The 13627-nt window shown below is 34.6% G+C and overlaps 1 protein-coding gene across 2 annotated transcripts in view; it reads left to right on the top strand.

Annotated features, from left to right (window-relative positions):
• Positions 1 to 13627, top strand: part of COG3 (component of oligomeric golgi complex 3) — a 67743-nt gene that overhangs the window by 3943 nt on the left and 50173 nt on the right. The window contains exons 2-8 of one of the 2 annotated variants that reach the window (XM_038569575.1): positions 5384 to 5530; positions 7498 to 7559; positions 8797 to 8962; positions 9615 to 9689; positions 10939 to 11031; positions 11730 to 11855; positions 13343 to 13423. In XM_038569575.1, the coding sequence (XP_038425503.1) occupies positions 5384 to 5530; positions 7498 to 7559; positions 8797 to 8962; positions 9615 to 9689; positions 10939 to 11031; positions 11730 to 11855; positions 13343 to 13423 (750 nt within the window). Of the gene's footprint in view, positions 1 to 5383; positions 5531 to 7497; positions 7560 to 8497; positions 8639 to 8796; positions 8963 to 9614; positions 9690 to 10938; positions 11032 to 11729; positions 11856 to 13342; positions 13424 to 13627 lie in introns of those variants that run through there. The other variant, XM_038569576.1, reaches the window with a different exon arrangement.

Here is a 13627-nt window from a genome sequence, read left to right as displayed (position 1 = left end):
CACTGACTGAACCAGCCAGGAAAGCCAGGAGTGAATGAAGGGTCAGAACAGGAAAGTTCACGACACCACCACACCCCATCTTGATTTTCCATTCTGTTCCAGGTGCTTTGAGAAAAGAAGACAGCTGAGCAAGTGTACCCAATGGGGACATTTTTTCATACTCTTAAAAGCAACTTGTTTTGTGTCTCTAAAAATTACTTCCTACAAGCAGTCAGCGTGACTTTTGCTTGGTTTGAGAGAAAATGGTTTTGTATCAGTGAGACAAAGGGAATGGGACAGGAAGCCTCCTTCTGCTTCTGGTATTTAAAAGTCCTTATGCTTGCAAAGTAGTTAGTATTTGTATATAAAGTAATTCTATTTAGAATGCTTTATCATATATTCAAATTATGTTTACTCACATCTAGACTACAGACTCTGTCTAGAATATTTACACGAGCTTCTCAAGTATCTCGAGTTTTCATATGATTTTTGTTTTCTAAAGTAAATTAGAAGATAAATATTTTTTGGTTTAAAATGGCAGACTGAGCATATGTGTATGACCCTTGGTCCCTTTGACATCACAGTAATAAATGCGTGGCACTCCAAAAAGACAGACAGTATCAGTGAACCTGTAGTTTTGGTAAATTTATGGAAGCCGGGAAGTATGTACTGCTACTTAAAAAAATCTAAAGACTTAATTACAAAACAAGGTATCAACATTATTTTTATAATCTAAAAAAGAGATGGTATAAATAACAAAATTTGAGGTTAAATGTAGAGGAAAATGTTAGCGATACTTATTTCTACAAAATTTGAGGTTAAATGTAGAGGAAAATGTTAGCGATACTTATTTCATTTTATTTAGCGAGGACCTCAAATTGATGAATTCAGTGAAGAGACAATGCCGTAAATCTGTGTTGTAGAGTTATAGGGTAACCGTAAATACTGAAAATGGCTAAATTGGCTAAAAGTAGGGGTTGGGGGAAGGATTTTACTATTCATTATAACTCTTGATTTAGAATAAAGTTATGTTTATGTGTTTTGAATAATTTTGATAAGGGATGATTGATAAAGATTGCAAATATCTCTTTGATTCTTTATTAAGTTCTTCATTCTGCCCTCAAATTCCTTTAAAATATTTCTCAGTGATAAACACTGGTATTGCCTTAACAAGGAACTGCCAGGATAGAGGAGAAGAAGGAAGATTTGATTTTTACTGAAATAATCATTCTGTACTCCTAGACTTCTAAAATAATGGGCTTGTTATATTTTAATGACAGAGTTATGAATTTAAAGTGAGAGAGTAAAATCCAACTTTTCCTTACACTCTGTTGAGAGAGAATTGGAAAAAAAAGAAAAAGAAGAAAAGAAAAAAAGAGAGAGAATTGAAAATGCTGCCTATTAAATGAAAAAGGCAGAGTGTATATGGTACCATTATCCAGGTTAAACAGGGTACACTTCCCTTGTATATACATAGGCTACCATAGGGAAGAGTTGTGAGAAACTAAGTAACTAATAGCTTCTGAGAAGGAACTGTATGGTTGGAGAATGGGTCCAGGAGAAGGAGACTTTCACTGAATGTCCTTTGAATTTATTTTTTTAAGTAACTGTTTAAAAGGACTGCTATATGTATTAAAAATGATTGTGGAACAAGAGGAAAGTTACTTTTTATCTGTAATTTGATATATCATGAAGTAGTATCAGACTTCTGTGGTTTAATACCTCATAAACTCTGATGGGAGAATATGATTCTTACATTTTCATTTGTAAAACCATAGTATGTGGTATGACAATCAGGGTTTTGATATTGATCTACAGGATTTTTTTTTTTTTTAAAGATTTTTTATTTATTTATTTATGAGAGAGACAGAGAGAGAGAGAGAGGCAGAGACACAGGCAGAGGGAGAAGCAGGCTCCATGCAGGGAGCCCGACGTGGGACTCGATCCCGGGTCTTCAGGATCACACCCCGGGCTGCAGGCGGCGCTAAACCGCTGCGCCACCGGGGCTGCCCTGATCTACAGGATTTTTAAAGATACATTTAGGGCCTTTTTTCTCAAAGTGATTGAGTTAAATTTAGATACAGGTTTTGGTGGTGTATTGAAGGACTGAATTTTGTTAGATCCTCTGTGTGTTTTCAATATTTTAAATGATTGCCCTGGTGTTTATAACTTATTTCTTTAATTAGTCACAGTCTACCTTTATTTATTTATTTAAAGAGATTTTGTTTATTTACTTACAGGAGACACAGAGGGAGAAGCAAGCTCCCTGCAGGGAGCCTGATGTGGGACTCGATCCCAGGACCCTGGGATCACGACCTGAGCCCAAGGCAGATGCTCAACCACAGAGCCACCCAGGCGTTCCTGTTTTGTTTTTTAAAGACTCAGTTTTCTGTCTGGTATTATGTTCCATCTGCTTTAGAGGAGCTGGCTTTAACATTTCTTTTAGCCCAAGTCTGCTAGAAATGCATTCTCTCAGCCTTGTTTAAAGTCTCTATTTCCCTTTCATTAAAAAAAAAAAATTCTAGATAAAGAATTCTGGATTGACTTTTTTTTCCTTTTATCACTTAAAAGATTTGCATAACTTCTGATGAGAATTTTTCTGTAATTCTTATCTTCTTTCTTCTGTATGTAATGTCTTTTTTCCTCCGTCTCCCAAGATTTTCTTTTTAACTTCGTTTTTTTCAGGAGTTTGAATCTCATCTGTCTAGATGTGTATTTGTGTTTGTATTCCGCTTGGGATTCTCTGAGCTGTTCAGAACTGTAGTTTGGTGTCTTTTATTATTTTTGGAAAATTCTCAATTACTATCTTTTTGAATATTTTTTCTACCCTATTCTCTTTCCTTTTGGGATTCAGATTATACATGTACTAGATAATTTGAGACCATCCTACTGTTCTTGGATATTGTGTTCAGTTTGTATTTTCTCACTCTGCTTCCCCATGTATGTTTCCTATTGAGTGATTATATTGACTGTCTTTAAGTTCACTGATTCTTTAGCTGTGTTGAGTGTACTGATGAATCCATTGCAGCAGTCCTCTGCCCAGCTTTCTTTACCTTAGCCTGGTCTCTCTGTGCTTTCTGGTGTGTTTTTCAAATCTGAGCCTGATTCACATCTCCTTCCTCTTTTCCCTTTTAACTATTGTGTAAATGTTGATAATAGAATCATGTTTGAATTTTGTCACAGTCTGTTCATATAGAACCAAATTTTACTCCTAATGAGATACAATTTTGTAAAGATCGCTTATAGACGGTTCTGTTCCCAGGAAGCACTATAGATTCTGATTTGTAGATAGATTTACTTTTTCTGTTGCTCATAAGTACAAATAATAATAATATGATAAATAGCAATAGCTGACATTGAGTGTTATTATCTGGCAGGCATTATACTAAATACACATAATATTACATCCCCCTCTGCAAGGAGGCAGCTTGTTGTTGGTGATTGGGTGGTTCCACAGAGCAGGAGCAGTGTGACTTACCTCTGCAAAGCTTTCTCTACCACCAGACTAAAAACTGCAATTGGAATGAAACAAAGGCCCTTTTACTTTCAGAATCCCTGGTAGTAGCTCACAGTTGCTGCTGACACTTTAGACTGAAAGATAGATTTTCACTGGATTTGAGAAACTTAGTTCTTGCTATGTCCTTTTATACTGAAGTACTATGTCACCATTCAGAAAGAGTTTACATGAATAAATGATGCCCTTAATAAGACGTGTTTACATATACCCACAACCTCCTGGCTCCTAAGTCAGACTCATTTGTGGGGAGAAGGCAGATGGAGGACCTTTCCTGAGCACGTTTGTTTGTTTTTTGGTCTGCAGCTTCCTAGCAGTATAAGAAGACTATTTTCCCACACCTGTGTTTTCTTTTTTTCGTAATGGTTCGTGATACATACTGTAATTCTTACTTTATAGAAAAGAAATTGAGGATTAGAAACATTAAGTAATTTGCCCATTGTCACACAGCTTATAAGTGAGCAGGAACATGGTTCCAATCAGGCTGCTCTGTAAGGTGCCTTACCAAACCAGAAAGAATAGCTCCACTTGAACTCACGTACAAAAACACCTTTTATTTTTTTTAATTTATTTTTATTTTTATTTTTTATTTATGATAGTCACACAGACTGTGAGAGAGAGAGAGAGAGAGAGGCAGAGACACAGGCAGAGGGAGAAGCGGGCTCCATGCACCGGGAGCCCAACGTGGGACTCGATCCCGGGTCTCCAGGATCGCGCCCTGGGCCAAAGGCAGGCGCCAAACCGCTGCGCCACCCAGGGATCCCTAACACCTGTTTTTTAAAGGATTTATTTCTAAGTTAGTGATGGTTCACTGTGCATCTAGCTTTTTTTTTTTTTTTTTTTTTTTTAGCTTTGAAGGTAAAATACTGTCTTCGGATGAAAGTTTTTTTATCTAGAAAAACAGGTGGGACAATTTTGTAAGGTCCTGGGTCAAGGTTTTATATAGGTGGGCCTTAAATGTTATGCTCTAAGGACTAAAAACTGGAATTGAAATGAAACAGGCCCTTTTACCCTACCCTGCATCCACACTCCATTTATAGGAGGTCTAAAAACAGCACGTCTGTGACTATAGATAAATTAACACCTGGATTAGCTTTAGTGATTGAGAACTAGAAAGTGTTGTAGGTCTGATGGCATCAAAGTGAGACCTTATTCGTGGGCTTTTCTAAAACTGTTGAGAAACTGGAATTCTTTCTATTCAGTTATAATTTCAAAATTTGTCACCAAGAAGGTGTGGGTAAGTGTGCCAGTGGTAGAAATGACAGAAGGAGATAATTGATAATTATTGATGACTATTGATAGTTAATTCTTGGATGTGATTTATTTTCTGTTGGCAAGCATTAATGAGGCCAGGCTCTTCTGTTAGATCCTGGGAAAGACAAACTACTTTCAACAACAGGGCCAGCTTATAAGAGGATCAAGGAAGGAAATGTGTATTGATCAGCACAGATTCATGGCTAGTATTAGAAAGGTAACTCAAAAATCCTACCTTACGGGATGCCTGGCTCAGTGGTTGAGTGTCTGCCTTTGGCTCAGGGCGTAATCTCAGGGGCTTGAGTCCTGCATCAGGCTCCCCACAGGGAGCCTGCTTCTCCCTCTGCCTATGTCTCTGCCTCTCTCTCCATGTCTCTGTCTCATGAATAAATAAATAAAATCTTTAAAAAAGAAAATAATACTTTACTAATGGTGTGATCCAGTATCAGGTTTACATTTTGAGATTAGCATTTAATAGAAAGAACCTAGTTGTGTTATTAATGGCGTTTATTAACCTCAAATGATTTAATAGAAAACGTTCTTTTGTCTTTCAAAATGGTGAGATGGAATAATAATTTTGAGTTTAGAGAATTTTCAAGTTATTTAAATATCTTTATGGTTCTTTTTTTTTTAAAGCTTCCAATTGAAGATTTGTGTAGTTTAGCATCCCAGTCGCGGCCCATTGCACAGACTTCAATAGTACCTGAATCTACAGAAGACATTCTCTTGAAGGGGTTCACTTCCTTAGAAATGGAAGAAGAAAGAATTGAAACTGCACAGCAGGTGAACGTTAATGTTATTCCTAAGGATGTTTGATTATTCTAAATATCTTAAGATAGGGCAATTAAAAAAATATCCTAATTAAAAGTTCTAAACATTTGAAACTATAGTTAATATCAGATCTTTCTAGAACATTCTTGATTTTGTGTTAGCTGTGGCTGTTTTGTGTTTTATTTTTTTATTTTTATTTTTTAAAATATTTTTTATAGATTTTATTTATTCAGAAGAGACACAGGGAGAGAGAGAGAGAGAGAGAGAGAGGCAGAGACACAGGCAGAGGGAGAAGCAGGCTCCATGCGGGGAGCCCTACATGGGACTCGATCCTGGGGTCCCCAGGATCATGCCCTGAGCTGAAAGTGGCGCTAAACCACTGAGCCACCAGGGCTGCCCTGTTTTGTGTTTTAAATGAACCTATTGCCCAGTTATACTTGACATACAAAGATATGATATTTCAAGTTTGAATGTTGATAGCTACTCATTAGCTATCATGACTAAAATAAATTTAAAATGGGTTTTAAATATTTCATGCATTTTTTATCTCCCCCAGTGTATGTTGTTATTGTGTTCCTCTAGCGTGCCTGTGCACATACACTCACATGTACACACACAACCTTTCTGCTTGTTGCTAGGTAATTTCTTTTTTTAAGAACTTAATTATTCTCTTTAGATGAATCCTTATAGTTATTTTCAGTAATTTACATATGTAGAGTTCTCTTGATTTTTATTTTTTCCTAATTATAAACCTAAATGTTTAAATACCTAAATGGCAGTTTCTTCTGCCATTTCCCCTTGTCTCTTTTTCCTACCCTATAAAAATCAAAGCTTAGGCATTTACCAAGTAAAACAAAAAGCAAGCATGCTGAATTGCATTTATAGTAAGTAAGTCAAGAGGCAGTGCTGCAGAGTGAAAAAGAACTATCTACTGCTTGAGTTAGGCCATCCTAGTTGTGAAAGTCACCTCCATCACTTACCATCTTTGTGAGTTTAGGCAAATTACTTGTATCTTGGGCTTTTAGTTCTAATCTGTAAAACAAAGATGATTGTGTACCCATTTTAGGAGATTTTTTCTGAAAGTTAAATAAGATAATGCATGCAGTGTATGGCAGGCACACAGTCAGTGTTCAGTAAATGATAGCTAAGGTACTTGGCAAGCCTAGTATCTTTAGGGAATCAAGCATACCCCTGACTTCAAATCCCACTTGAGAGTTGTAGAAGATAATCTTGCACCATGTCAATGACCTTATTTGGACTCTGAAAAAAAGAGTCGTCTGGGCTAAATTTGTACCTGTGTATCTCTCTTTCAATTTTTAAAAAAAACTAATATATTGAGTTAGAATTTACACCCAATAAAATATACTCCTTTTAAGTATATCACTTGATGAGTTTTGACGAGTGTAACTACCACTGTGATCAAGATATAAAACATTTCCATCATTCTTCATATTGTTAAGGTCAGTCTTCTCCACCTCTTTTTAATAATAGATATTTTTCATGACATAAGGTGGCAGGGCCCCAGGACTCAAATCCAGGTTTAGGTGATACAAAAGTCCATGTTCTTAAATCATTCTGTTATATTATTTCAGTTTATATTTTTATAATTCTTATTAGATAGCATTGATATTAACATTTACCCCAAACTCTATGTTACCTATTCAAATTTAGCAAAGTAGCAAATAGGCATTAGCTTCTTCAGCAGGGATATATATTTTTTACATATTGTGTCTTTAATACTCTTCCTTGTTTGACTCCAAATCCAGTGTTTTTAAAATCCTTTGCTTTTCCTAGCATGTAGATATTGACTGTGGAATTAAATTATTATCTCCTGGCTTAAAAGTAATTATTAATGTCTGAGCCCCAAACAATAAGACTTAGATAGTGTCTACCCTTTTGACTTGCTGTTTAGCATGTAGCCACTTTTCATTTTGTCTGTTTTAGTTTTGTTGACACTATAATACTTTTTATTTTTCCAGTTTTTCTCCTGGTTTGCAAAGCTACAAACTCAGATGGATCAGGATGAAGAAACTAAATACAGGTATGTATGTGGTTCTTGAGTTTGTTGGCTACCTACAGCATTTAATTTCTTTTTTTTTTATTTTTATTTTTTGTAATCTGTCTTTAAAAAGAATTAAGATATATGTCACAACAGTGACATTTTCTTTAAAAAGAGCTAGAGAGGAGATCCCTGGGTGGCTCAGCGGTTTAGCACCTGCCTTTGGCCCAGGGCATGATCCTGGAGTCCTGGGATTGAGTCCCACATTGGGCTCCCTGCATGGAGCCTGCTTCTCCCTCTGCCTGTGTCTCTACCTTTCTCTTTCTATGTCTCCCATGAATAAATAAATAAAATCTTTAACAACAACAACAACAACAACAACAAAAAGAGCTAGAGAGAAATTATGTGATTAAAAAAAAAGTTCTATCCTAATTAATAGGTTAGGAAGTATAGACATTGGGTTGGTAGATAACTCTAGAAAGGTTTGGGTTCAAGTGGGAATTTTACAGGAACTATAAGAAATATCTGTTGCTTTTCTTTAGATGTAGGGACCCAAGAGATTTTAGGGATGCCCACCTGGACTGAGTATAAAACTGTGTTGTTCTGTTTGTGTATATTGATAGCATGGAAAAAATGAATGGTGCATCATTTCTAGCTGATTTGGCGACAGTGGGTTGAATAATTGCATTTATTTAACATTAAGTGACTGTTATTGGTAGGTAGTGTGTTAGGGTTTTTGATACATGATTCCACTTAATCTTTACAGCAGCTATGTGAGAAAAGGTATTATTATCATTCCCTTTTTACAAATGTGCAAACTGAGGCCTGAAAGTAACTTGCTTAATGTCATAGAGACTTGGACACAGCTGGAACTTGGACTCAGGTCTTCTAATTCCAAGTCCAGAATTCTTTCCATGACATCACACCATCATGGGATTTTTGGCATAAATGACCTGAGGGATTGACCTGCTTGATACCTTGGGATGGCCCTAGTGTCTCAGTTTTTGAAAGTTAAGCCAGTGCTTTGTTGCCGATGTGTGGAAAGCTAACTTGTGGCTTCAAGAGTGATTCCTTTTGTTGCTTATAGTTGGAGTGATTTTCCCACTAAATTATTGAAAAAGGTGTTAAAATACTTTTTGAATATAATGAGCTTTAGTAGTGGGTCAGACTTCTCTCCTGAAATTAAAGCATTTGGGGAAAATTGAGACTTTGTTGTTTATTGACTCTGCTTATTGGGGGAAAATATTATTGCCAATCCCCTTTTGGTTCTGTTTTCTAGACAGATGAGGGATTACTTGTCTGGGTTTCAGGAGCAGTGTGATGCTATATTGAATGATGTAAACAATGCTCTTCAGCATCTGGAATCATTGCAGAAACAGTATCTTTTTGTGTCCAATAAGACAGGAACCCTACATGAAGCCTGTGAACAGCTCCTAAAAGAACAGGTAATTTGGAGTATGGGAGAGAGTGATTATATTTAATATTTTATTTTTAAGTAGACGGATAGAATTTAATTCTAATTTCTTTAATTTCTTCAAGTGTATATTGAAGTCTGCTCTGCATGAGGCCTATGCATACAAATTATTACATTGTCAGACTGTTTTTTATTTTAAATAAGCTTACATGAATGAATGGGGCAAGACAGGCTTTCCTATGTTATGAGCTAGAAGTTCTGTCTCAGTACAATTTCAGAGTGAAGAGGTTACATTAATTTGCTCTGTCCACTCTTTAGACACTTTATAGACAAGCATGGTGATTATAGTAATGGTGGAGTTTATGAAAAGATGAACTGATCTTGACTGCAGTAAAATTTATGATTTAAAGATAGAACGTTTAAGTTATTTTATGTGAGTTTTCTCTGTGTATTTTGTGTGTTTTTTGAAAGGCAATTTATTGTTTTATAAAAGATCATATGTAAGTTGCTGTACTAATCATTGTTTATTAGTCCATAATTGTAGAAATCTTTGAGCATTAGTCTGAAATCTTATGTCTAACATAAATCTGTATATCTGATATAAATTTGTTCAATGCAATTTTGAGACTGGAGTGTTGATTCGTATATTCTTATACTGATTTTTTTCTTTTAAAAAATGCAAGTCGGAACTTGTTGATCTGGCTGAAAACATTCAACAAAAGCTTTCCTATTTTAATGAATTGGAAACTATTAACACAGTAAGCATTGTTTTTTACTTTTTTGTAAAGTTAATGACTTTATTTTATATTTTCCTTTTGGAATATAACCTTTAAATTTATAAATTGGCCTGAGTGGTATTTGAACTTAATAGTTTGCTTGCTGATAGGATATTCTATTTGTACCTGATGGAGGTAACATTACTAGTTTAGATTTTTAAAAATATGACTTAAGTTGTGTAGTTCTTCTTAAGTTATATTACTGTTATTAAAATCTCCTTGTCAGTTACCACTTATAGTGTCTTTGTAAGCTATGAAGATTGTAAAAAGAAATATTAAATTTTAAATCTTGCTGTGTTTGTGCTGTTATTAGTAATCAAAACATTTTTTAAGTTAATCTCATGTTCAGTTTGAAGTATAGTCCTTATAATGCATGCTTATATCCCAAAATAATAGTTTCAATGAAGACTGCTGTGTAAATTACATCCCTGTGTCTTTCTGGCTCATAAATTAATCATAAGTACTATGTATAAATTATTAAAATTATTGAATTAATAATTATTATAGTTTACTACAGAGATAGAAAACTAGTAGCCAGTTAACAATAGGATACAAGGGAGATCATTCGTTGCCAAACTATCAAGATAAGAAATAATTGTCCGTTTATATTTTAACATACATCACTTATATTTTTATATTTTATATATTATATAAAGACATATGTTATATAATTTTATATATCTTAATATGTAATTTTATACTTTAAGTATTAAAGATTTATATATTATTTGCATTTATACTTATTTGTGTATGTTTATTTTTATATACATTTACTTGTAGTTTGCTTATAGATTTTATGTTTTACTTTTGTAACATGACTGTGAAACATGGTATGACTGCTAGTTAATTCTTTAACTTGAGAAAATTGCCAGGGTTTGAAAGTAGGAAATTTGTATATGTTGTAAAGTACTAGAAAATGGGAAATCTGGGTAGTTGATGTGTTATTTTAGTATAACGTTGTACAATTGGGTGAATAAATATTTGTTAGTTTATGTAGAGCCCCCTTAAAGCTCATTAAGAATAAGCTGAATTAAATCAGTATTTTTTTGGTCCTTTCTTTATTATTATTACTACACATGGGCTATATTTGAGGATATTTTAGTAATTATTAAAATATAAGGACATTAGTGTAACTGTTGTAGCCTAAAGGGAAATATGCTAATTCCAATACATAATTTTCAACTTTCACCTGTATATTTTTTGTGAATTATGATTTTTTTTTTTCTTAAAGAAATTGAATTCTCCTACGTTGTCTGTTAATAGTGAAGGATTTATACCTATGCTGGCCAAGTTAGATGATTGTATAACATATATCTCATCACATGTAAGTCATGGTATTTTTGCATGTTTTTAAGAAATCTTAACATCCCTATGTATCATTTCTTAGGCTATAAAGTAATTATTTCTTCTGAAGGGAAAAACGTATCTGTATTATACTTGAAGAAAGACTGTAGTAAATTCTTAGTCGTTGTTTGCAGTGGTGTAAAGAAGTACTTTTAGCTGCTGATGCAACAATCCCTGGAGTAGAAGAGGTCCTGGCTGACAGTTTTACCCTTCTAACAGGAGGAGTGATTTTTATGCTGTTGACTTCCTGTTGTTTTAGATACTTCTTTGGAAATAAAAAGTGTTACTTGGGAGGAAATTAAAGGAACAGGCCCTTTAATGTAATCACTCTTTCTGTCCACCAAGGATTTATAGCAGTATAAGGTTTCCCCCACTTTCTGAAAGTAGTAGCTGAAATGGCATAAAATGAAACATTTACCATTTCATAAAAGTGAAAAATCCTCTTTGGATTTCTTTTCATTAGCAAAAACAAGTACTATTGTAGGTCTTACGTCAAATAAAAGTGAAATGGCATAAAGTGAACTTTTGCTTGGGCAGGTGTTGGTGGGGTGTGGGCAGTCTGTATTCGTCTTTGCCGAGAGCTTCCTATCTGTGTAAGACCCTATAAAAGATTTGTTTTTGTAGTTTACTCTGCCTTTTTTTGTTTCCTCTTTATAAATCTTTCCCTTTCCTTTACAGCCAAATTTTAAAGATTATCCTGTATATTTGCTGAAGTTTAAGCAATGTCTTTCTAAAGCTTTGCATCTTATGAAGACCTACACTATAAACACACTACAAAACCTCACAAATCAGTTATTAAAAAGGGTGAGTTACCTGATGAGGTGTTTTTTCTTCTTTTTTTATTCATTTATCTTCCATAATCTAAGTATAAGATTAGTACTTATTAACTCTAAAAACTTTACCTTTTGTTAAATAAGAATATGTATCGGTTTTATTTATAATACGAAAAAATGGCTGTATTGTATCTGTCCATCAGACTCTTATTTTCAAAAAATATTTAATAGTGTGAGAAGTACTCCGTACTATATAGTAAATAATAAAATTCAAACTATTTGTCATTTAAAACATTTTCTTATCTTCATGAAAGTATTGGAAAGAAATACATCAAAATGATAAAAGTGGTTCTTAATGGTGGGATTATATATGATGGATACTTTGAACGTTTTTCTTTATGTAAGATAGATAATTTAATTTTCTGTGTTTAGCAAATGTATTTTTATTGAGTGCTTTCTCAGTGCTTGGCATTGTACTGGGAACCGTACAATAGAGAGAAGGAGCCAGCAAGGTCCTTGTGCTCATTGAGCTTATATTCAGGAAAAGCAGTCAGCAAAGAAGGAAACAAATTAATTATAGATGGAGCAAAACAAGCTAGGTGGAAAATGGACAGGGTGTTACATTAGAAAAATATTTTTTTCTTTATTTATTTATGATAGTCACACAGAGAGACAGAGAGAGGCAGAGACACAGAGGGAGCAAGCAGGCTCCATGTACCGGGAGCCCGACGTGGGATTCGATCCCGGGTCTCCAGGATCGCGCCCTGGGCCAAAGGCAGGCGCCAAACCACTGCGCCACCCAGGGATCCCACATTAGAAAATTAAGAGTGGACCTAGCTAAGATGGTCATTGAATACATTTCTTTCATAAGAAAATAAAATCAAAGATTATGCATTTTATTTCTTAAGCTTAATTTCTAAAAAACATGGGGTATCTTCTTGAACTTTCTGTTCAAAGCCACTGATTTTGGGGTGACAGTTTACTGTTCAGTTGCTCTTAACTGATATGAAGGCCGACTATATAATTTTTCTATTTTGTAAAGTTTTTAATAAGTTTAGGAAATTAATACCTAATCAGTACTAGTACCTACTGTGTTCTAGTAACTAGGCCTTCACTGTTGAGCTGTATAAAACCTTTATGAGTACATGTTATCACCATTTGGTGGATGCACTGAATCTTAGGTCCAGTAATTTGGCCAATGTCCTACTGTCAGTAAGTGACTGAGTATGAATCTGAATTCAGGTCTACTTACCATCAAAGTCATGTAATGTAGGGTAAATTTTAATTATAAAGAGGTAGGAGACGACAGCTCCACATAAGTATTTCTCATTTTTAGCGATAGTACTACAAAAGAGATTTCATTTAATATGAAATCTCTCTTTGAGATTTTTCTCTTTAAGCTTTTGGTTGGTATATAGGCCGAGCAGTAGCTGTTTGAAATGATTGGTGTCACATTTTCTGAATAATTATTTGTTGGCTGACTATCTTCCTTCCCTATCTTCCTCCATGTCTCTTTAGGATCCTGCATCTATACCTAATGCAGACAATGCCTTTACATTATTTTATGTGAAATTTCGAGCTGCTGCTCCCAAAGTCAGAGTAAGTCCATTGACATAAATATTACTATGAAGTTTATTTAGCCAGCTGCTTTGAAATTCTACTATATGTTAGGCCTGCTTATACCAGGAAAATGAACATGAATGAAATGTAGACACTGTCTTTCCATATTACAGCAGTGTACCTTAGTGGTATCCTAAAAGCAAGGGGTATCACATATGCTAATCCAGGAAAAATGGAGAACTA

The sequence above is a fragment of the Canis lupus genome, chromosome 22 (genome assembly GCF_011100685.1).
Source record: "Canis lupus familiaris isolate Mischka breed German Shepherd chromosome 22, alternate assembly UU_Cfam_GSD_1.0, whole genome shotgun sequence".
In the NCBI taxonomy this organism is placed as follows: Eukaryota; Metazoa; Chordata; class Mammalia; order Carnivora; family Canidae; genus Canis; species Canis lupus.
Note: the sequence above shows the minus strand (reverse complement) of the source record. Positions and strands in the feature narration are given on the sequence as shown.